General features: G+C 36.1%; 1 protein-coding gene across 12 annotated transcripts in view; it reads right to left on the bottom strand.

Annotated features, from left to right (window-relative positions):
* Nucleotides 1-2,615: 2,615 nt before the first annotated feature.
* Nucleotides 2,616-25,552, bottom strand: part of chl1b (cell adhesion molecule L1-like b) — a 75,309-nt gene continuing 52,372 nt past the window's right edge. For 4 of the 12 annotated variants that reach the window (XM_027146754.2, XM_027146757.2, XM_027146755.2 and 1 more), the window contains 19 exons: nt 24,282-24,393; nt 23,192-23,358; nt 21,064-21,223; nt 20,841-20,965; nt 20,535-20,636; nt 19,878-20,075; nt 19,485-19,555; nt 17,747-17,969; nt 16,713-16,828; nt 15,181-15,385; nt 14,598-14,720; nt 10,891-11,070; nt 9,958-9,987; nt 9,370-9,444; nt 7,680-7,793; nt 6,195-6,356; nt 5,738-5,869; nt 5,013-5,085; nt 2,616-4,258 (listed from right to left, as the gene is read on the bottom strand). In XM_027146754.2, the coding sequence (XP_027002555.2) occupies nt 4,057-4,258; nt 5,013-5,085; nt 5,738-5,869; nt 6,195-6,356; nt 7,680-7,793; nt 9,370-9,444; nt 9,958-9,987; nt 10,891-11,070; nt 14,598-14,720; nt 15,181-15,385; nt 16,713-16,828; nt 17,747-17,969; nt 19,485-19,555; nt 19,878-20,075; nt 20,535-20,636; nt 20,841-20,965; nt 21,064-21,223; nt 23,192-23,358; nt 24,282-24,393 (2,570 nt within the window). In that variant the 3' untranslated portion in view covers nt 2,616-4,056. The remainder of the gene's footprint in view (nt 4,259-5,012; nt 5,086-5,737; nt 5,870-6,194; nt 6,357-7,679; nt 7,794-9,369; nt 9,445-9,957; nt 9,988-10,890; nt 11,071-14,597; nt 14,721-15,180; nt 15,386-16,712; nt 16,829-17,746; nt 17,970-19,484; nt 19,556-19,877; nt 20,076-20,534; nt 20,637-20,840; nt 20,966-21,063; nt 21,224-23,191; nt 23,359-24,281; nt 24,394-25,552) is intronic. The other 8 variants (XM_027146764.2, XM_027146763.2, XM_027146756.2 and 5 more) reach the window with 7 other exon arrangements.

Below are 25,552 nucleotides of genomic sequence, written 5' to 3'. Positions count from 1 at the left end.
AGCGCAAAGTATTATTCCTTTATGTTTATACCAAACCTTTTGAGATTCCCATATGTTTAAAGATTATGTATACATCTCAATCATAGACTATTCTACTCCAAAACAAACGAAAATTCTTCCCAGTCAAACTAAGTGGATAATCATATTTTGTTAAACACAAGAATTATTTGAATTTGAAATGTGAATATTTGTGTCTCATTACTTTCATAATTAGAGTATCAGTATATGCATCAGAACGGGTGTGCTATATAAGTCAACATGAGCTTCTGGTGCAGTTAAACAATCCTGAAAGAAACATGTTATAGATATTAGTCTATTTTAATATTTCTGAGGGTAATTGACCTCAGTTAAGTTGTTCTAGTGTTTATATTCCTCACACATTCAGTGAGATATTGCAGCCAGTACAATACATACTAATATGTATTGTGTGTGGGGGTAGGTGTCACAGAAATGGTGGTGAGACCTTTAGTGCAGTCATTCTCAAGTAATAGCTTTTAATGTTGTCAGGGACGTAACTTTAACAGTGGGTTTGACCAGGATTGACCCTATGACTTTATTGTAAAGACAACTTACGGTGAGTCATAATACTAATCCACATCCATGGAAAAAAAGACAAGGCAATATACCAGTTATTTTCAACTCGTGTCCTTCTGCTCCTGAATGTCAGACACACAGGAAAGGTTGAGTCTCTGTAGTAAATGCTCTAAATAAGCAAGTGTTGTTTACTGCAGACACAAGCACAGTGGTATTTTACTGTCATCACATTCCACTGAATAATCACAATGACACAGTTTTCTGAAATGCAAATAATTATTTGTTACAAAACACATGCAGCTAAATTTAAAGACTGAATGCTTAGATTACAAATCTAATTCATAGAAATATATACTATCTACAGCGTATCCAGTTTATGATGCTTAGAAACAGATTATTAGGAATATATAATTGGAATATACTGGTGAATATATTTGCAAGTAAATATAATACAGGCCTGGCAAGCTATTTCTTTAAGATTTTTTTTGTACATTTTGGGTTTCTTAAGATGAAAATCCCATGCAAAAATATATTAAACATATGAGGACAGGGTTGTTTTATTTTAACACAGTGCTTGTAATATGCACTGTTCAACCATAAAATTAAAAGCACATTGACTTGTAGGTCCTGCAACAATAGCTCAGACTTCATAAGAGCTGAAGGTATTGGACTTGTCTGTCCAGCACATCCCACAGATCAGATTAAGATCTGAGGAATTTAGAGGCAAAGTCAATACCTTGATTTTTTGTTATGTTCCTAAAATAATTCCTGAACAATTTTTTTTTTTTTTTGAAAGAGGCCAATGCTATTTGGGAATCCTTTTGTCATAAAGGGGTGTGCTAGGTCTGCAACAATGTTTAGGTAGGGGCCTGTGTGAAAGTGACATCTCACAAAGACCAGGAACCAATGTTTCAGTCAGAACTTTGCTCAAAGTATCATACTACCTTTACCAGTTTGCCTTGTTCCCATAGTGCATTCAGGTGCCATCCATTTGAACACACACCCAGCAATCCACATGAGGTAAAATGTTTCATAAACCAGGCCCTCTACTTCCATTACTCTATGCTAAATTCTGACACTCACATGCCCACTGTATGTGCTTTCGTTGATGGACAAGGGTCAGTATGGGGACTCTGACTGATCTGTGGCTACACAAGTTCCATACTTAGCAAGCTGCAACGAACTGTTTCATAGCCAGCATTAACCTTTTCATCAATTCTGTGGGCACCCATGACCCCTATCTCCACGCATGTAGTTAAAAGACAGGATTTAAAAAGCTGTGCGATTTCAACTTCACCAGCTTATGAGTCAGGTCAGGGCTGCAAGGGTTGCAGTTTTTTGGTCACCGGTTGTCCACCCTTGGACCACTTTTGGTAAGAACTAACAAATACATACCAGGAAAAGCCTACATGACCCGCTGTTTTGGACAAGTGTGGGTCCAGTCATATCACAAATTGGCCCATGTCAAATAAATAACTTGGGTCCTTATGCTTGCTAATTTTTCCTGTTTCCAGCACATCACCTTTAGGAACTGACTGTTCTCTTGCTGCCATACATATACCAACCTTTAACATGTGGCATTGTAATGAGATAATCAGTGATATCCATGTTACTTGTGAGAGATTTTTAACGTTATGGCTGTTTGACGTATTGCTGCCTGGCAAGAATAAAAGCATTAAGTCTCTTCTAAAGACTTGGTTACATACTGTATCTTGTGTAAGTCTGCAATGATCTGTCCATTTTGAAAGATTATTGGTTTTGATTATAATGATAGATTACAAAGAGGGTTTTTTTAATGTGCAATCTTATATTTATACCAGGGAAAATGAATGCTGACAAAGACAACATCTGAGTTGCTAGAGACAGGGAGCAACTGAAATGGATATTTTTCAAAAAGACTGCATGCAATTGAAACATTCTGTAAGGGTGGCGCTGATGCTATCATTTCAATAAAATCTTATGAGAATTAATTTTTGTTTTTGTTTTGAGGAAATGTTTTTAGTTGTTTAGTTGATTAGGAATTTGTAATAAATTTGTATAAGCTTAGTAAAAGCAGCTGTACGAGTACATACCAGGTAAAATAAATTAAAGCACAATTTTATTTAAGACAAGAGGCCACAGTGTTCTACCTTTGCTACGTTCAAGCAAAAACATTTTAGAAAGAAAAGCAGTGTTCATAGTCACCAAAATCCAAATAAGACAAGTAAATCAAATTTAATGTCAAATATGTGTGAAACCTCATTGACCATCCATAAACATGCAAACACAACCATATTTGTACAGAGAAGCTGCCTGATGCCATTCAAATTTAACATTTCATATACCATTCTACACTTTGTTATGCTTGTTCAATACAGTTGTGTGTATCCAGTGGCCTAGTTAAATATCATGTTTAGAACTGGAATATTTACTAGTACTAAGGACTTAGCATGATGATACTGATCATTGTGGTATGGTCATAGAACACCCATCAAAGCAAGACAAATGTCTGTTGGGTCACAAGCTTCAGCTGAAATTTCATTTGATCTCAGTTTTCGACCTTGCGAAAGGGAGTCACAGTTGCAACAGTATTTACTAAGAGAGTGCATATATGTGCATTTTTGCCTTTGTGTAAAGCCCTTATGATATAACAGTACTAAATGCAAAGCTGAAAACATTATAAAGGTGAAAACACAAGTATTTTTTTTTATACTAATATATATATATATATATATATATATATATATATATATATATATATATATATATATATATATATATATATATATTCCCCCCACATGATATTGCTCAATTCACAATGAGTTAATATAAGCAAACACAACGTAATGATTGCACTATAAATGGCTAATGGTTAGTGCAGCTTGAATACTGGATATGTTTACAGATTTAATGCCTAAGAATGAGAAGTTGCTTATATAATCCTCATGTTGTCCTTGTCTTGTAATCTGCATACTTTTTTAAAATGAGAAATAATTTAATTGAACAGCTTTTTGTACACATATTTAATTACATTTAATGGATGCAGATCTAAATATAAAATGGCAATAATATTTGCCTATAAGTAAATAAAAGTAAAAAAAAATACATATTCTAAGAAAAAATAAGTTTGACTACAAGAAAACAATGGGAGAGATCACAGAGACCTCAGAGTGCATAACAAATTAATACAGGACAACCACCCCACCCCACCCTAACCCACCCCATTTTTCATTCCCAAGAAAAAAAAAAAAACAAAAACAAATCCTGGCAGCATTGACATCATTTCAAAAATATAAAAAGAATGTCTGACATCTATTTACAGATGAAAATGATTGATCTGTTGCAATTCATGTGAATCTAAAACTTATAAAATAACATATGCGTGAGAACATGACTGACAAAAAACACATGAATTATTGTTTTTTTGTTTGCTTTGTTGTTTGTTTTTACCAAAGGACATATTTGAGGGGATTATGACATTTTTTTCCCTTTTGTTTCCCTGTGCCAAATATCTGTAAGCAATATTAAATAGGATTTGTCCTTTCATGCTTTGCTCTGAGAAGTTCCTTTGATTTCCATAGATGCCCTTTCCTTCTGTCCAGCATATTCTCCAATAAAGGATCCATCCTCATTAAACTGAGCATCCTCATCGCCATAGTCCACTATGCTGTCCCCACTGTCCCCTCGCTTCAGGTCTCCAGACAGTGAATGCTGGCTGCTTTTCAGTGGCTTCTCATCATTATCACTGGATTTATAAAGGACAAAAAAAAGACAGGTAACTAAGCAGTACTGCGGTTTCTGGTAGAGTCTTAAAATGTTTAAAATGGCAGCTTATATTTAATTTTGTTTTCTAATGCACAGCTTTTATTTAATTATATACTGTTAATACTCTCATAAACACTGTATTTATTAACTTGTAATTATTACGCTATCGTTAGAAATGTTGAATGTTTTTATCAATGGCAAAGAGATCTATGGCAAATAAGCATTAATCAATGCTATTAATCAGTGCTTATTTTAACTGTCCAACTATTTCATGTCCATAATTATAAATAAATAAAAAAAACAAAATAAATAAATAAATAAATCCACACTTATTGAATAATCTAGATTTGGGATGGTGGGACTACACACATACTGAGCTCTCAGGGAGACTGTTATGAAATGGATCACTAAAAGATTAATGAAATGAACACAGATACTGCTGGCCCGGAGATAAGTGCCTTTCAATTATATTAGATTGTCCCCCACATTATCTCCTGCTGAGGACTGGGCATACTCTATTTCGTTTTGTTCCAAAAAAAAAACAACAACAAACAAACGCGTTTCAATTTAAAAGTGATGCAATTATGCCTAATTTTCATCACATCACTTGAGCTACATACCAAGCACTCAGAAATAAAACCAGTGATTTAACATGATCAAGCGCAGATTTTAGGGGTTTTTGGTCTTCACAGATGTACTAACTGAACAGCACACACACAGGTTTGTTCGCCCACCTGTATTCACAGAAAGTGTCATCATTTATTCCTTGAGACTCCAAGTCTGGATGGAGGTCTTCCTTCTCTTTTACTAAAGAAAAAAGGGATAAATTTAGTTCTTTTAATTTCATTAACACAACTATTAAAGTAAATGAACCAATAAATTAAAACGAAAAGCTATTTATGTGAATAGATCCATCCAGTGTAGTCAGACAATGCTGCCATGATGTAAAATCTATACTAAACAATAAGACCTGGTTAATATCTTGTACAATTGCACAATTTGTAATGTAATAAATAATAGCAGTGGTTAACAATCCTAAGCCTGTCACCTCGTACAAAAAATATTTTGAACATTATGATTTACACATGCAGTAAGTTGTCTAATCTATATTGTATATTGTTATATTGTAAACATTTTATAATGCAATAAATATATATTGTTGCACCTTATGTTTTACGTAGTGCATGCTACATTTTTCAAACAAGTATTTGTATGTTGGTCTTTTTTCTACATATTTTATGTTGTTCAATGTCAAACTTTGCCTCCCTGTTTTTCTGTTTCTCTCTTTCAAACATCAGTAATCTTTTTTTGTGTAGTAGCTCTGCTCAGAGGGTCTTTCTTCTCTATTATCTGTCCATCTATCTGTCTCTCTCACACCCTGCTATGCCCCTGGGTAATTGGCTCCTGGTGGTAAATGAACACAGAGGTTGATGGAGGTGCATTTGATGCAGGTCCTTACCTGAGTACTTCCCTCCTTTGTTCCTGTTTACAAAGCAGGCGATGAGCACGATGAGTGTGAGTAAAGCCACAGCACACATCAGTCCAATAAACCAGCCCTGACTTGAAATTCCACTGTGAATACTGGCCAAACCTAAGGAACACAACGATTTGTTCACAAAACTTTGCTCAACCTTCTTGTGCTATTGATTGTTTATACTGACAAACCATTTTATGCAAACTTATCAATGTTCAAACTAGCAGAATAAAAATTTAACAGTTCATGAATAATTAGCAGCCAACCTTATTGTAGAATAAATCGATTTAACATGCTGGCATAAAACACATAATTCCTTTTCACTGTTAGTACATTTAGAGATCTATATGTAATAATCACAGAATAATCACAGATGAGAAGTTTGTTCAAGTACAATGACATGGCGGTGGGACGCTTGTTGGCAGAAAACCCCTCCCCTCACCTTTGGCCCTGGTCCTGATAACATCTTCAAAAATGCTAGAACTATCATGCCAGCTTTTAGCCATAATGCGTACTGTATATTCTGTCCCAGGCTCCAGCTCCTTAATGACCAGGAAAGTCTTAGAGGAGTTAACGGCCTCAGATATCTTCCAGTTACCTTCACCTACATAACCAGGGAAGGGTTAGGAAGGGGTTAGTAAGCCAGAAACATGAAGTTAGTATTAATGTTAATAAAGGAGCTTATAAGATGTTACTAAGCCAGAAAAATACTTTAGGATTACAAAAAGTAAATTTTGAAGCAATTTAATATCTAAATAATAAATTTTATGAGATCTTTTAAAATCGTACTGCCTGGCCAAAAAAAAAGCAACACGCACTAATATTTCGGACTGCCTTTTGCTTTGATTACGGCTAACATTCAGTGCGTCATTGTTTCTAGAAGCTTCTGCAAGGTCACAACACCCATTTCCATCCAGAGTTGCATTTATTTCTCACCAAGATTGTGTATCGATGTGGATAAAGTCTACATAAAGTCTACATAAACGCTTTTTAACAATTTGAGCCAGATGAATCCTGGCATTGTTATCTTGGAATATGCCAATGACGTTAGGGAAGAAAAAATCCAAATGGAAAACGTGGTATATTCAGTTTGTCAGTTGACCTAATTTTTGGATATATAATGTTGCTGAATCTAAACCTTACCTACTGAAACAAACCCAGGTCATAACACTTCATAATACTAGGCATGAGGAATGCATCACTTCATCTGCCTCTCTTCTTACCCTTACTCACTTACTCTGGGGAAAATCCGGACCTTGAAAATTGAAGCCTTTTCATCTTATTTGCCTCACATTTACAGTACATTTCCAGCAGATGCCCTTATCCAGAGCAGCTAACATTTGATCTCATTTTATACAACTGAGCAATTGAGGGTTAAGGGCCTTGCCCTGCGGCCCAGCAGTGGCAGCCTGGTGGATGTGGGAACTACAAATCGGAAGGGTTGTGAGTGACATGTTCTTACTGTCACTATTAAACATGGCCATGAGTTGTTTTTTTTTTTGTTGTTGTTGTTGTTGTTTTATTTCACCAAATGCTTGTTTGATCTCCAAGCACAATCATTCAGGATTTTTTTGTACCACATTTTTTACTTCAAGAAGATGGTACACCACTATTCTTCCATGTGTTGGAAAGATCTTAACCAAATTTTAGTTCTTTTTAGCAATCTCCTTAGCTGTTTCCTATGCTTAATGCAGGCCAGTGAGAAACTACTCACTGCATCAGTTAGGATTGCCTAACTTGTTGCCAGCTGAAATGCATTAATCACTACAGTAATTAAAGTCGTTTGCCTGTTTGTTTAGTTAAATACAGGTGGTGACCTTTTTTGTCCAGGCAGTATATTCATGTTGACCTTGTGATTTGTATAAACATATAAATTAAGGAACAGTATCCTCCTTCTTAGCTATGAAGAATGGTAAGATGGGCTTACGGTTTTTCATATATGCAACATATAATTCTGAATCCATTTGTTCCTTCCCAAGAATCCAGCTGATATTTGCAAAGTTGTCGCTAACTGAGGCACTAATGTTCAGAACAGTGGGTGCTGACAGGAAAAAGATGGAAAGAAAAAAAACATGGCAAGACAAAGAACAAAAAGTGGTTAGTGTATGTCGTGTTCAAGAAAGAAGTTTTGCTTTGTTTCAGGAGAGGAGCAGGATTGTCTTCTGTATGTGGCCCCTTTTAAAAAATTACATTAACAAGCATAAACGCGGCATCTGAGCTATTCATGCTAAGGAATATTGCTCAGTGCATTAAGACGGAAAAATAAAGAGAACAGACAAGAAGGAATTTTAAAAAGTAGCATCCCAAAAATTGCTTTATGACGTTGAAGCAAAATTGTAAACCCTGTTCCAAAGGCATTTTATTTTTATGTATGTTATCATTTCTTTTGTGCCAAGAACATTCTGTAAGTTTTAACCTACTCTCAATAAATTAATAATTGCTTACTTGAATCAGAGACGTAGTTTACTGATTAGACATTTGAAAGAACATCTAGCTTCAGCTACATTTCAGGAATCTCCACAAACCATAAATGCTAAATAATACGGAAGTTAATACAAAATAAAAAAAGAGAACTCAATCTAATAGACAAGCACTTAAAGTTTTTTTTATTTTTGTTTTTTTTTTACCAGGTCTAACTTCAGCTTGCTATACAACTGTTTTCACCATTTTTGGGTGTCCCAATTAGGCAAAGTGTCATGAGCTGTCAGCTTTGTTTAATCTACATCTCACTCATGAAAACGTCTTCCCCCATGACCAGACGTGATAATCACATCCATCACACTTTTCCCACGGGCCTAGATTTTCTGCATTACATAGTTTCTAGCACACGTTCGCTCCCATTGCACTATTCAAAAATGTCACCCGCTAATTTCAGACGTGTTTCTTTTTTCCCTGTCACAGCAGCAATCTGCGTAAATCGCAGTTCACTCTGATGCTTTCATGTCACAAGTTAAAAAAAATAATGGAGTGGGGGCTATAAATATCGAGTGCTGCTGGCTGGGTCTTTGTCATTTGCTGCTGGAGAGTGGGATTAAATAAGACAGGAAGCATCTGCCAGCACAGCAGTATAGGAGAAGCCCTCACGCCGGGCCAACAAACACCAAAAGCCATGGGAGCAAGAAAACGTTCTGATCCACAGCTTTCAACTGCTTCCATTTATCCACTTAAGTAGTGGCAGCTGACTCTCTATGTAGCTCTGTCTTTCACCTCTCTAGCTGCTATCCCCGACTGTCACACATGAGAAGTTCTTGCGTGTTCGGATGCTGGGTGTTTGCTTGGGATTGTACGACTAAAGCTTTTCCACCAGCTTAACAAAGCATAAGCTATCTGTTCTTCACATTTGATCAGTTACGGACAGCGGAAACATAACAATCTCTTGCCTCTGAGGGTTCAACTTTTAACTTTAGACAAGAAGAAATATGCTATGTCTACTTCTCACTGTACTTCTCACTCTACACCAAATGTATATTAGCATTTATTATGCACACCACAATTGGTATAAACATATTTTTCTGTTCTGTTTTCTCTCTCCCTCTCTTTCTGTCTTTTTTGCAACCAAATTAGACAATTTCTTTAGACAATGGGTGACATTTTAAATATATACACATGTTTAATACCTATAGAGGAAAGTGTGGCTTTAGCCACGGGGGAGACAGTAGGTTTTCTTGGAGTCAAACAAGTTCTGGACTCTCCTGAAAAGAAAAATACGATTTGAGTTTGTCCACTACAGTATTATTAAAGTTTCTATTAAGCTTTTAGTTGATTAATCTATGCATGCTACCCTAATGGACTCTAAAGAAATATTTTGGACTCTAGTGAACTATAAAACTATGACAGGAGAGTTATATCATTGAAACAAGGATGCTAAGATATTGCAGTACAGAACTAGATTTACTACAATGGTAGGTGATATACAATTTGTGATCAGGGAATATTTCTAAATTTCTTCTCACCTACAAAAGACTTGCGTCTAATAATTAGGTTTATTGTCCCTTTATGAAACACAATTGGCATTCTCTATGTTTGAGTGAAATGTTTCTTTTTTTAATACAAGCATGAAAAGCAAACCAACAAAAAACTGCTTCATGTAAGCTGCTTTTACATGGGATACTTCTAACTTTTTTTTAGCAAATCTAATTAAATAAACTTAAGTGCCACTAATATTACCACTACTATCACTAAATGGAATAAAGAAGACTTCATACTGATGGTGAGAGGGGGCACGTCTGTTGAAGCTGGCAAATCATAGAAAAGAAAAACGTAATAAACAACAAAAAAGCATGAAAGATACAGTTTGTTAAAGACAGCATACACTAATAGAAAATAGCATGTACTTTCTTTTGAAAGCAATGCAAATTGCCAGGGCCTTGTAAGGAAATGCACACTAGCAGCAGACATAGAGAAATGCTGAGCTCTTACAAATTGGGATGTTCAAATTGTTCCCTGTAATACTGCTGAACACTGAGTTTTCATTACTGCATGCGAGACTTATATTCCTGCTTTCCTCCTGACAATATTGAATCCCACAGTTCATCTAATGATCTGTTGTTGATAAAGGAAATAAGATATGAAATAGGCGATTCAATTTCCTTTCTGTTTACTGTGCCATATATTAATGCAAAGCTATACAAGCTTATGGCTTTCATGAAGCCTTTCCTAAGACTATGTGAATCCCCAGTAAAGCAAAAATACTAAATAGCTTTTTATCGATCATTATTTTTTGTTACACATGTAAATTCATTGTAATCCAAAACAGCACATATTCTGGCACATTTAGTTGATCACTACATCATTACAAAATATGAAATGATAACTACATATTATTTTCCTTCCTGAAGATGACAAATTATTTCTCTTCCCTTTCGCCCTTCCCCCAAATCAATAAGCACTTGGTCTTCCTTGACAGTGATGAATGGTCTTGCTCCCACACTGTTATGATATTGTTTAGTTATAAAGCGCATAGATGGGCATGTGAAAAATATGGTTGAGTAAGAGGGTAAAATGAACATCCTCTAGCATGGATCGTTGACTGGAAGCAAGTGGCTCGACCATCCCTATCAGAGGACCAAGATTCTGCAGTGTAAGCCAGGATCCATGCAGAAGGCTCATTCTCATAATGGTTATGCCCTGGTACTCACGTGCTTCTGGGATGGTGATGTACTCCTCACTAGCTGCAGGGCCACAGCCCATTCGTGTGCAATAATACAGGTAGAACCGGTAGCGGCTAACTGGCTCCAGGTCCCTGAGGTGCCATTTATTTGTATCTGGGTTGGTGATGTTTACAGATAAGAAGGGTCCCACTTCCACTGTGTTGTTAACTGAAAAGAAAGATGGAATACAACTCATATATGCAAGATATAGGAGTAAAGGATATTGCTCTTCTGTTCTGTATAGCTAACATTTTTGGTTATTTTTCTTTTTTAAACCAAATTAAGAATGGATCCAACCAAGTAGCTGAGAGTTTATGGCCTTTATCGTGAACTCAACTGTGATAGGTTGGTGATGCTATAATACCTTCTGATAAGTAGCTCTATACCGTAACCACTGACCCACAATGTACTGGTTTCTTCCCTCTCATACTAAGATGGCCTCTGTGGGATGGGCGGTTGAAAAATGGTCTTGTTGCATTCACTGGGATTGATTACCACAAAAAACAAATGACTCAGACCTTTGACCTCTACACAAGCTTTGATAATGTGTCTCATTTCCATACCATTCTAGACGCTGTAAAACCATGTAGTGACCTCTCACATACTGAGCTGATTGATGAACCTCTTAAAATGGTTTGATGATTACTTGAGAGGAATATAGTGTGCTCTGCGAGGATGCCGCTGAGCTGTGTAGAGCTCATATGTCCCAATGAATGTAAGTAGTCTGGAATATTCCAAAATGATAAAGAACTTAATTCATTAAATTAATTAAAATAATGTGTGATATGGTAATAATGACACCATGCAATCAGTTAAATCATTCCTCATTATAACACAATAAATGATAACATTTCCCATCCTGAAGGTGACATTATTTCTTTTTCCTTTCTAAAGCTTTCACCCTTCCTCAAATCAATAGCACTTGGTCTTCCTTGACTAAGATAAATATGTATGTGTGCTTGCATGCAAAAGCTGTGGAATACATTGGATAAGAAGTGCCTTGTAGAAGGATTTTATTAATAGTCTGTGCCACTAATAAACCAAATTAAAACTGAAATCCATGTTTTTTAATTAAATGCAGTTACTATTAAATGCATCCACATTTATGGTTGGGCTCAGATCTCATAAAAGTTTAACAGAATTAGCACATTAAAAATATATGACCATTCTCACCTCTTTGGAGGATGTTAAGAGTTGTGCCTTTTTTTAAGAAATCCTGTTTTAGCAAGCAAAACCATTTCTTAGCTGTACACATTAAGCAATTTATTGGCAGATTGTCTGACCCACTTCTTAAACCCATACAAATACATTTCTGCTATAAGTTTGGTCCCAAGTTGGACACAGAACCCAGGAACATTAATTCAGTTTTACTTCTGCTAATCAAAATTAAGTAAGAACAGAATTACTTGCAATTTCCCACATGCCTTGGATGGACTGGATCCCAGTCATCCACCACTATCCTGACCAGAACCAAGATGAATTAAATGAATGTTTAATATATGTAAGTGAAATAATATATTCTAAGGCATTAGCCAAAAAAAAAAAAAAAAAAAGGTAACTCATGATGCAGATAACATTTGATGATCCTAACCTACTTATTACTGCCGGTCAACAGGCTTGTCTCTTTATGCTTTCGGTGACAGCTGTAACCAGTGAGAAAGTAAGTACTTGAACTGGGAGAGCATGTAACACACACACCCTAAGAGCATGTACTTGAATGGAGCGAAAGCTATGAGTTCCTGATGGACCCATTTCTGTTGGTATTGTTTTTTTTGATTGACTTTTTGACAAGGCATTGAAAAGCACAGTGTGAATACATGTGAGCCCAGACCTCGCTAGAAATCCACTTGCCTCCTGAGTTCTTCCTTTGCACCCGTATTTTATGCTACACCAACATCATTCCATAATTTAAGACAAATCATAACAGAATTATAATTCTTTTAAATTAAGAATGCCACAATATGCAAGGAGGACAGCCTCAAGTGGTGTATTATTTGGTTGAAGTTGGGTCTGTATACCACAGCATATACTTTTAATACTGTTTAACACTTTCGTAAAGCCAGCACTAAGCAACTGATAAGTGACTAGTCTAGTATATCTCAAGCTGTAATATGTTCTTAGTGAGCTGTAGACCATTTGCTCCCTGCAGACACATGCCCTTCTGCTTTTCTAACATTCTATGGAAAAAGATGTGAGGAATCTCTGGCCAAGAGTGAGATGAGACATTTTGCTTTGAATAAAAAATAACAAATTAAAATTGCAGTTTCCCTGTGTGATGTGATTGGAGTCCAGCAGATATATATATATTCTATTCTTTGTTTTTCACCTTACTTACTGCACACATTCATCTTTCTAGCTCATCGGCTCTAGATTTTAAAGACATTAAAAATTACATTCTTACTAACATGGAAGTCAGAGTACAGTAATTTTACCTTATAACTGTGAGAAAGCCTATTTTTGCCTTTGGCTCATCATCTCATGGAGCTTTGCCCATTTATTTTTGGGAGCTGTGCACATTGCCAAATGCATTTGTGCTGTGCCATGCACACAGCTGATAATATAAGGAGAAATTATCTCCATTTTGGAAAATTTTACATATCCAAACTTTTGGAAATCCGTCAAATATTAAGTACGGATTTGCTTATGCCAAGATTTACAAAAGCTTTAATAAAAGCCAGTATTATTGGATGTGTCCCACTATCAAGACAGCTACACTGTCTTGTAGACTTGTGCAGCATTTACTCATTAAATGTATCATCAGCCTGTCAGAGCACGTCTTGAAAGCATCAGACAAGTTCTTTCAGCGAGACCGGTTAATTTCTCTCACAATGAGATATCCTACGTCTATTCTGGGAATGTATAAAGCACTATCTCTAAATATTTTCATGAAACACGCAACAAGCGTGAAATATTGACTGTGTAAAAGCTCAGTGCAGCTAGGCTTAACCATGGGATGTGTGGACACTAGCATTTAAATTTCAGGCTAGCTGAGTGTGCCACATGGACAGCTGGATGCATTATCCCAAACATTTCACACACCGCTTCCTGTGCAGTGACTTCAAAGGGCACAATGTGGCTCTTGCACACTCTTCTGATTAAAATGTCCCTCCTTTTAATATGGAGCATGGCACTTAGCCACAGTGATCAGCTGCACCATCAAATACAAGAACTAACAAACCCTTCCAGGCTGTGTGTGCTTTATTGTATGCTAAGAAACCAGAGATTTATCAAATACAAAGTGTCCTACTTGATGATCTGTGGTGAGAAAAGGTCACAAGATGAGAAAAATGCTTGCTCAAAAAAATAATAAATAAATAAATAAATAAATAAATAAATAAATAAATAAATAAATAAAAAGCTCAAATAAAAAGGTATACAGGGAAATAAGCAAGATAATCCAGTTTAGATTACATTTATCTTTTTACCTGTATGCTTTTCTTTAGATTGACATGTCCTTTATCTAAGTGCTCATTCAACACTTTTTACCCACTAGTGTATAAGCACTATTCTAGTACTCTAGGCATTAACCTTATGTTAATGACAAATATGTGTAGAAAGCTCCTATAATAGCCATGACCAAGTCTGAGGTTGGGTCTAACATAGGTGGCACAACAGTACCTTCTAGTGGTGAGATATTTGAAGGCAAGACCTAGTATTACTGGATATTCTGACAGGCTGCATTAATATTGACATACTTAGCTGGTACTGCAGGACACACCCGGTAAGAACTCCATTAGCCTCCACTGGAGGAGACCAGCTAAGTGTGAGAGAATTCTTCTGAACATCTGTAGCCCTGAAAAGCACAGGCTGATCTGGAACTATTGGATAGGGAAAATGATATTAGTCCAAAAAAGGGGGATGTAACATAGGTTATAAGTATATATGGGATAAATAAAGATTCATTAATGAATTAGAAATAATGGTGAAAATAAAAGCATCACAAGCATTTCCTTTTCTTTTTTCCAAATAATACAATCTGTATATCTACATACTAAAATAGATTGAAAAATGCAATGATTGAAGACTAACACAATCAGCATAGCAAGTATATAAAAACTCATAAAAACCTATATTTATAAGTATAAATTAATTTATAATAAAATAAAATTATATCGTTCCTCTTCGTCATTTAACATTAAAATATTTTTGAAAATGTTAGCTACAGAAGATGTTTTATTTATATGGTTATCATATTAAAAAAAAATAATAACGTACCCATACACGAAATGATAATTTAGCTCACAAAATAACAGTAATGTCCCTTTCCTCAATTCCTACCTCCCTCTGGAGTTTTAAAAGTGACCGGGTGACTTCTTGGTCCATTGCCATGTCCGTTGTAGACCATGACAATGAAACTGTATTCAGAGAACGGTCGGAGCCCGGGGATTAGGGCATGATTTCTGTCTCCGGGAAACATGAGTGTGTGTTTATCACCAGATATTTTCCTTGAGTTCAAGAGACTGCGTAGACGCCACCACTCAACCTGAAACACAAACTCTGATGTTACAACTCATTTCTCTTTCTCTCACTACACTGTGCTATGAATAACTCCACTGCAAACACACTTTGGTGAAGCTTCTCTAGAATAGCACTTTGTCTCTCTGACTATGTTAGACAATGTGACAATCAGTTTTTTTTAGCACAAGTTTTTTTAAGGCTTAGACCAAGGGTTTCCAAACTGTTAATTTTTTATACTGTTTATCTTGTACAGGGTCAAAGGGAGCCTTGAGCCCATCCTAGGGGACTCAGGACATGAGACAGGGGACACCACACATCCATTCACACACTACAGACATTATTGATGCTATTAAAATTTTACTCACACTTAGAGTAACCTTATATGCTGTCTCCCGTCACTTGGTTACATTGCCATACGTTTTTATGCTCAGGTTTGTTTATTTGTGGATATATGTATGAGCAATAAAGTGTAGCGTTTTGTTTGGGTGTTCCTTGTTATGGAACTCCTTGAAAACAAGACCTTTCCAATTCTTTAAGACAAGAGGTTCCTGACTTCAGAACTGACACTTTGAGACAGAGCTAAAGCAGCAGGATACTTTGCAGCTACTTGCATTAAAACCAGGTGACATTTTCTTTTTTTAGTGAACCTGTGCCCTCTGTAGTATCAGATTCTAGTTCACGTTTAACAGAAGTAGAACCAGATGTGGTCTTCTGCTTTTATAGCCTTTTTTATGTTTTGCATTCTGAGACATCTTTCTGCTCACCACCATTGTAAACAGTGGTTATCTGAATCCAGTCAGCTAAAATAGTCTTGTACTTCACCTCAAAAAAGTGTTCTGCTCAAAAGTTTTTCTGTTTGTTTATTTTAACCTCTAGCAGTAAACTGAAGAAATTTGTGTTTGAAAATTCTGAAATACAGAAAACATACTGAGAACAACCACACACTTGGCTGATTGAATAATGTATGAATGGATTTCTGGTGTTACTATTAAAGATTGTATTTTAGCATTATATGTAATCTATTATGAGCATCTTTGATTAAATGAACAGCACTACATTTGTGATGAAATGTTCAACATACAAGTCCATGTCTTTGGCCTTTCATAATTGTCTTACAAATACATCCCCTCATACCGCTCTGAGTGAAATAGCACCTCAGCACAGCATGAAGGATAAACCCAAGAGAAATAAACATAAAAGAAATGTATTTAAGCTTTTGGAGTAAGCCTGTAGCTGTGACTGTACCACTACAGTCAGTTGCCATGATTGAAGATGCACCCCAGGGTCACACAAGGGATCGTGGTCCTTTAAGTGAAGACCAGAAATTAAAAAGGGCATGGGTGAGGGATTACCCTGTAGCCTCCCAGATGTCCATGCAATTTGTCCTTGTGAACGCGCTGCCAGCTGACCTTCACCACTGTGTTGTTCATCTGCTGCACAGCTAAGTCTTCTGGTGCTGCTGATGGAGCTGCAGACGCACACACAAGCGCACACGCACACCAAATAACTATAAAAGCCCAATATAAGTATTCCAGAGCTACATTAGCTCCTTCAGTGTCAGGATAATGACTGAAAAAGCTCCAGCTGCAGCTGTAGTATACAGACGGTCATAAAAGTGTGGCGTAATTTCTGAAATGGGATAGGTGGCAGTGCCATTAATAGATATTTGTATGGAGACATAAATCATATTTTTTTCCACCAGGCACAAACACACTCCATTTTCTAAACACTGAAAATGGGTTTATATGGTAAAATGCAATTTACTATTTAAAGCCTAAGGATTCAATTCCACTGCTTTAACACAGCCTTTTGCTTCCAATAAGAGGTGTTTCACTGAAACAACAAACACTGATGGGATGAGTGACAGTATGACAGATACAATATACAAGTGGAAGACAACACAAGCTTAAACAATTTGTGAGCCGAGATACCATTAGGAGGTAAACTAACTTAAACTGAACTGAAAATGCAGAGAGCTTACAGGCACTATCGCATTTCATTTGTCAGTCAGCTGAAGACTACAAAGTCTCAACATGGGAAAACATCCCCCTGTGTACTATTTAATATCCACAATAAGGCCAAGCAAGCGAATAATTATGTAAAGTGGAGAGAGTATTTAATCAGTGGGTTACTCTTCTCTAGGCATGTTGACATTTCTCTAACACATACTTTGGAAGGCGTGTTGACAAATGCTTTTAACAAATTATTTTCTATTAGAAAAATAAATGGCAGAAATAAACATTTTGTAAAAATAAATAAATAAATAAATAAATAAATAAATAAATAAATAAATAAATAATAATAATTGATTACAGGCAAAATATTTACAGCTTGCTTGAGTTCATGCCCATTTGCATTTAAAAATAAAAAGGTGCAATGTACTTACAGTCTTCTCCTGAGTAGGCGACTATGGTTTCAGGTTCAGGAGCCCAGCCAGCATGGTTCTTTGCTTGGATCTTAATCTCGTAAGGGACAAATGTTGGCGTGTTTTTCACCACGAATGAGTGCCTCTTTACTGTGTGCTCCTGCCACTCCTCTTCTACACCCTGTCGCCGGTAGCTCACTTTGTACTCCAAACCAGGCCCGTTGTGCTCCATAGGGGACAAGGGCTAGTAAATGATAGAGAAGGCTGTGGGTTATTATTGTTTCAATTATGCAAACAAGGTTTAATTAAATTCCAATCAATCTTGCTTCATCTGTCAGCATAAGCAGATGACAAATCAAATTCTACGGAGGTGCTAAGCCTGGCAAGTAAAATTATACCTTCTTAAGCCACAGGTTTGTATAGTAGGGTTTTTTTTACACAGACGAGGGTCCACAAACAAATTTTTTTTTGTTTTTTTTGTAACCGCAAGTAGTGAATAGTGTCATAATTGTGCTTTTATACATCATATTCTTTCTACTATTCATTAACGCTTTAAAGATATATCAATATTTCAAGTTGCTCATAATTTCAAGATATCACATTTATATTACTATCTAATTATTTCAAGTTGATTATTATTTTGACATCTCATAATATTTAAGACACAATTGATCGATAAACATTTTTTAAATATTAGTTTAGGACTATTTTTCCATATGCTGTTTTCCAGGTATTGTTTTAGTAAAATTCAGATGACACAATCTAAAGATTTTAAATGCACTGAGGTACAGTCAAAGATTAATGTCCTAAAACATAAGTGTTGATGATCAAAACATCTGTAGTGCATCAGGAAAGATAAGCTACAAAGAAACTGTGCAGGCATTACATTTTAGAAATGTTGTTAGTTCAGACTATTCATTTGTCAGCTTGCTCTTGTGCAAGCATCACCTAGCAGAAAAAGGTACACAAGCAGCAACAATCAATAGGTTAGAAACCTTTGAAGACATGTTTGTGTAATAAAGCATCTAGAGGAATCTCGCTGCATGTTTATTAAAAAAAAAAAAATCACAGAAAGAGTACAAATAAATGTCAAGAAGGTCACTAAGTTTATTCAGTTCTCTATAAAGGCCCAAGGGCACATCAAAGCAGTGATAGCATTGATGTCACCTAGAAAACCTGGGCTATAAAAGGCAAGAAAATGTTGCTTGCAAGTTCACTGCTATAGCCCTACAGTCTAACATTTCAATGAATTCTAGGCATAAATTAACTCAGCTCTTAGCTTTTTGTTAAAATGGGAAGGGAATCTTTGACACATCTCACAAAGGTGGGCAGCAGTAGACTGAATGAGCCAGAATAATCTATAAAAGCATGTTCTTAATAATAAGAGAATAGAATTCCAAAAAGTACAGTTCTGTTGCCACAGCCAGGAAGTCAAGTAATAGCCCAGTGAATGAGAGAGAATACTACTCATTCCTGCCAAGTCCTTTAACTTATTAATGAAAGACTCATTGTTGATTACAATGAGAATCCTATATATTTGGATGTGTTTCACAATGGCTTTTTTTCCCTATTTTAAAATGCTGGCGATGACATTTTTATATGCAAACCTTTTTTCTTTTTTTTTCTTTTTTTTTTATGGGAGTAACGAATAACATTTGTTTGTTCTCATATTCTATTCTGAGGGAAAAGAACTGCAGTTCAGTGCTTTGAATTTAGCAGCTCTTGAACGAATTTCATAACAGAACTCATGGCCTCCTACCTTCCAGTTGATATCCATTTCATTTCGAAAATGAGCTTCTATTTTGATGTTTTCAGGGTTCTTGTCAGGTGCTTTTGCGGGAGCAGAAATATGGATTTTGTCGGCAGTGGAATTTGTAGTGCAGAAGAGAGTCAGAGAGGTAGAGATAGAAAAAAAACAGGGAGAGAAGGAACAAAAAGAGAACAATGGCCTGTGAAATTCATGTAGAAGGAAGCATAGGTTTAACAAATAGGGAAATTCAATTATCTCACTATTCTGAATATTTGAATGTTCCATGCATTTTAAAGCAATGCATTTGAGAATGCATGTGTGAAAGCAGTAGACCTAGTCTTGTGGTTGTAGAAGAATTAATTATTGATAAAGGGAGATAGAAAAGAGGGTGATAATGCAGACCTGAGGCTGGGGTTTTATATCTGTCGCTGGCTCTACTAGGTTGTCCTCTTCCCACCTCATTCATTCCTGAGACACGGAAGCTGTAGTCTGTGTGCCCATGGAGCTTCAGCAGAGCTGAGTGATGATATCCAGGCACCCGCACCAGCTCCTTCCATCTGCCAGGCTCCCACTGGCTCTCCTCATATTCAATGATGAACTCTGGATTGGAAAGTAAAACAGTAGTTAATAAAATGCTGAAAAAAGCTACAGAAATAAAGAAATATTGCAGATTATACAGGAAAAATGTCATAAGTTGACATTTGTTATATGAATTAAATGCAGGCTATAAGTGATTTGTTTTTAAGAAGAAAAATTCCCTCTTCACTGATACTTAATACATAGAGATTATAATCCATAGATAGTATTTATGCTGCACTGATTTCTTCAGGTTTTACCAAGATTTCAGTGTATCTTCAGGTTTTACCAAGATTTACACTTTCCCTCGTTAGGGATGTTGTGAATCCAGAGCTCTGTTTAAATATGTACACAATTAACCCAAAATAAAATCAGTCTTTATTCTCTTATCAGTCTTTGTTTGTATCAAGTGTAGATTCATGTATTGTTTTCTCTGTGTGTGCTGATATACAAACTATTGCAAGTCGAGGGGGACCTTATTACCTGTGGTAGTGCAGTTATGGTCATCTCCAGGGATCCATTTAAGTTTCACTGTCCTGTTTTCGCGTTCAGCGAGAACCAGACCTTGCGGGGCGTCCGGGACATCTGACAAAAAAACATAGTTATGATTGATGGCAGAGAGCTCTCTGGTCTGTTTGCTAGCTAACATTGGATGTCCTTTTAATCCACAGCTTTCTATTATAAAGTTTAAATATAAACTGTTTTCACACACACAAACCCACTACATACTGTACTCAGAAGCCTATTAATGGCGGATTCACATGCAAAGCTTTGACTTATGTTACTCACCCAGGACTGTAAGCAGAGCCATGGCTCTGTCCTGATCCACTGGACTTTTGGCCACACATAAGTATACACCCTGGTCACTGAAGCTTACATTGACAATCTGCAGGATCGCTCCATCAACAATATAGCTGTCAAAAATCAGACAAGAGGAATGCATTGAACAGGGAGCCTTTCATGGCATTCAATCACCACACTGATCAAATAGTGCAGCTCTTGAGCCTTTTACCGAGTGCTTTCACTGTCATTGAGAGTGATGCCGTCTTTCTCCCAAATCATCTCATAATCCTCACTGAAGGATGGATCAAGTTCAGCCTGACATGTGAACTGAACTGTAGTTCCAACAAAAACACGCTGATCCCGAGGAGAATTCACAATCTTAGTGGGAGCTGGAAGAGTGAAAAATTTTATTTTTTTAGATTTTAGCATGTTTCAGATGATTTATAAAATGTTAAAAAAGGTGACTGTATAAACTTTAATCTATTATATTATGTTAGTCATTCACATAAGGTGATTCAAATTAATCATTTGAAATCAGCTAATATGGCATCGTGTTCTATCAGACTATATAATCACACAAACCAAAGCTTCTCCCACAAGTCAGGCAACAATTCAAATTTACTATTTTCCTTAGCAGAATGAAGAAAACACCTGAGACAATCTGAATAAGAATATTTGGCATGCTTTAGTGCATTCTACCGGAACTAAAAGACTGATAAACACATATAAAATTGTGCTCAAAAGTTTGCATACCTTCAGAAAATGTGCAAGATGTGTACCATTTTTTAAAGAAAACAGGAGTGAGAAAGCAAAACAAATTTATTTTATTTCTTATATTACTCAAGTTAATACGCAAGGCTTAACAGAAAGGCACAATCATCAAACTGTTCTAAAATTTTCATATCTTTAGTTTTTAATATTGTGTATTGCCTCCTTTAGCATCAATGATGCCATTCAGTCTTTTGTAATAATTGTGCTTGAGGTCTTTAATTCTCTCAGGTTGTAGTGCTGCCCATTCTTCTTGGTAAAATGTCTCAAGTTCCTGTAAATATTTGGGTTTTCTTACACAAACTGCACCTATGAGATCTCAGCAAAGTGGCTCAAAGATATTGAGGTCAGGAGACTGATGGCCACTCCAGAACCTTCACCTTTTTCTACTGTAGCCATTAGAGCATCAACTTTGCCTTGTGCTTTAGATCATTGTCATGTTGGAACATCGAAGTACGTCCCATGCACAGCTTTTGTTCTGTAGAATGCAAATTGTCTGCCAGTATTTTCTGATAATGTGTTGCTTTCATCTTGCCATCAATTTTTACTAACTTCCCTGTTACACTAGAGCTCACACATTCCAAAAGCATAAGAGATCCACCACCATGCTTTACAGTGGGGATAGTGTACTTTTCACCATAGGCCTTGTTGGCCTGTCTTCTCCAAACATAGCACTTATGGTTGTGACCAAAAGTTCAATTTTGGTCTCATCACTCCAAATGAGTCCCATCCAGAAGCTATGATGCTTCTCTAAGTGCCATAGGCACAGTAATGGCTTTCTCCTGGCAACTTGGCCATGCAGGTAATTTGTGTTCAAGTACTCCTTGAAACAACACCACCACTTTTTTCCAGAGAAGCCTGTATTTATCTCTAAGAAATTTGGGGGGTTTTCTTCTGGTAGTAATCGGTGCAATCTGACCATGTCTTAGTATCAACAGAACCTCTCATTTTCCACCTCTTTGTCAGAGTTTGAACAAAAGATTTTGTTTATAATGTGGCCAAACATTCAAGAATATGTAACCTTTTGATCAGGGTTGTTTAGGTGATTTCATTTATTATTAGGTTTTAAAAAGGAGTCAAACAATTATGTGATAATGTATGACTTTATGTGTTCACTATCTTAATTTTCCAAATAAATCCCAATGTTTAACAATTTCTTACAGGGTATGCAAACCTATGAGCACATCTGTATATCATAATCTATACAGCATTAACATGATGCTCAATATCTAATCTGACTACTGAACATCAGTGCAAGCAGTGCATCAGACAGCCTAATAGACTATCCATTTCTTTCCAAATTTACACTGCAGTTCAGTGTCAGGGGTAAAATGAACAGTTTCTTTCTTCCCATCATGATTCCTAATCTGAGTTTAATTTCCTGTGCTAGACAATACTTCCCCTAACCCTTTACATAATAAAAGTAACATGATGCATCTAATTATCCTTACACAAGTAAGTCTCCAACTTGCTACTGATAGCTTTTATTAACTGTTATGCATTAATTATTTCTTCCAAAATTATTAGGTTTAAAATTAAATCACCAGGAGACTTGATCTCCAAGAAAAGATCTCTAGATCAGATCTCACCTTTAACCTCCAACACAGCAGTGATGGCCAATTTGCCTTCAGAGTTTTCAGTGACACATGTGTAGTCACCATCATCCTCCTCCTTAACGCTGTAAATCTCCAGTGTCCCATTTGCATGTAGGGAGAACCTTGGTCCCTCAAGGGCATTAGCACTGTCATCCTTGCTCCTGATAACAAACAAATAAATATCTCTATGCACATACTTTTGGGCCCATTCGGTGTTTGAACGTTTGTCAGTTGTGCTACAAATTAGCATATATTAATTTCTTCCTAATGCTAATTTATTCATTAATTAGGAAAATGACAGTTACATTTATTGTATTTGATTGCTAATTACCTATAGTCATTTGTTACTAACCACATTTCCCTTTTTACATAATCATACCTACATTTTTAATTAGAAACTACCTTACAGTAAATAGTAACTATCCATCCATCCATCCATCCATTTATTCATCTATTTATTATACTGCTTCATCCTACATTGAATGTATTTATAGATGCCAATCAGCATACTGCATACGTCAATGGACAGAGGGAGGAAACCGGGGTATTGGGAGACTGACTTGTAACCAAACCTGCAAACTGCAATATTTGCTAAATTTAAGGATTTTCTCATAGAGTAAGGTATTTAATTCATTACATCTGCTATCAGTTTTGTTAAACATTAGTGCACTATTTAAATCCTGCTTCTTTAAACTGGATAATAGCATGTATTCACATTTACACGAAACAGCTGCATTCCCTTGAGCCTAAGTCTGCATGTGTTTAATCACATACTACTGTATGCACACAACCTCACAACCATAATTCTTGACAGATTGCCATCACATTTTTCATAAATAGTGCTTAAAGACCTCAAAATATGTTTCCCTGTCACATCTATGCAACAGAAAGTGTTATTTTCATTGATATATTTGCATCTTGAAAAACCTTGATGTATTCCCCACTGATAAAATCTATGCACTGTATAAAGAGGAATGTGACCACTGATCTCAAGGCACTAAATAAACTGACTTGTAATACCTAATGCTGTCTCTTTTTTGACTTCTTGACTGTATTGAGATTTCTGATCCTGAACTTTGCTCACCAGATAATAGCTGAGGGTGGTGAGCTGAACACCCTGCAGTGCATGATCACTCGCTTTCCCACCACAGCTGAATACAAAAGATTATCTTCTGTCAGGATCAGTGGTCGCAGGTCTAGAAAAGAAATAACAAGCATTGTGTGGTTAATTTGAATTTGGGCCAAAATATCCAATTTTAAAAACTTTGACAATATGAATGCTAATCGTTAATATTTAATTATGTACTATTAACTAGTGTCTTTTTTTTTAATCTAATAAATAGAACATTGCAAGGATGATTGTTTCTTCTGACCTTTCTTGGAAGCCTACAGTGTAAAATGACAGATCCAAAACAAGATCCAAAACAATAACAATCTTTGTCCTATGACCTTCATCTCTTCCTTTGTATACATAGATGGATGACAGCCCTGCTCGGCTTTTACATGCAACAAAGGAACTGCATATTGTTGACTAAAGAAAATGGTGATAGCATGTTTGTTTGCAATGCTCTTCCAAAACAGTGCATTACCTATATGTAGACTAAATTTAGTCTAGATTTGAAAAGTCTAAATCTGGGTCCACTATCTCTCAGGGTATAAGGAATTCATATATAAAGACTCATCTAGGTTCTGGCACCTAGGTGGTGTTATGAACTTCACCTAGCTGCCTGAACAGCAGAGTCACTGGGTGTCTTTACACTATATCTGAAGACCTACCTATGAAGCTAAATGATCACTTAAAAGCGTTGTTGTCTGTGTGCTTTTCTAGCTATATTATCTCTAGCAAGAGTTTTCAGACTGATGGAATTCTTATTCTCTGACCTAGTGAACCTAAACCAGGATGTATTAATTTGAAACATCAAATCACCACTGTTTCTCTGAATAAAGGCATAAACATAAAACTAAATCAGTAAAAAAATACAGTTCACTTTTATGAAACTCATTGCTGCATTTTAAAATTGATTGATTTTATGAGAATGGTTATTTGGGACAATATTCTGAAGCATGTGTGAAAATTATGAAAAGACTACATCATGGTATACCCAGTTTCTTTGTCTTTAGAAATCCATTTGCCTGTTCGGCATGGATTGTTTCGTTGTTTGTTTAACTGCTCCATATATAGCATGGCTAGCAAACAGTACAAAAGTTTTGTACCACAATTCTTACATGGTACGACTCACACAATTTGTTTGTTTGGAATCAGAGCACACTCGGTCAGTCTGAAAAACAAACAAACAAACAAACAAAACAAAACAAAAAAAACACAAACTCTCTTCTTGGGGTGATGGAAGTCTG

This window comes from Tachysurus fulvidraco, chromosome 5, assembly GCF_022655615.1.
Source record: "Tachysurus fulvidraco isolate hzauxx_2018 chromosome 5, HZAU_PFXX_2.0, whole genome shotgun sequence".
Taxonomy (NCBI): domain Eukaryota; kingdom Metazoa; phylum Chordata; class Actinopteri; order Siluriformes; family Bagridae; genus Tachysurus; species Tachysurus fulvidraco.
Note: the sequence above shows the minus strand (reverse complement) of the source record. Positions and strands in the feature narration are given on the sequence as shown.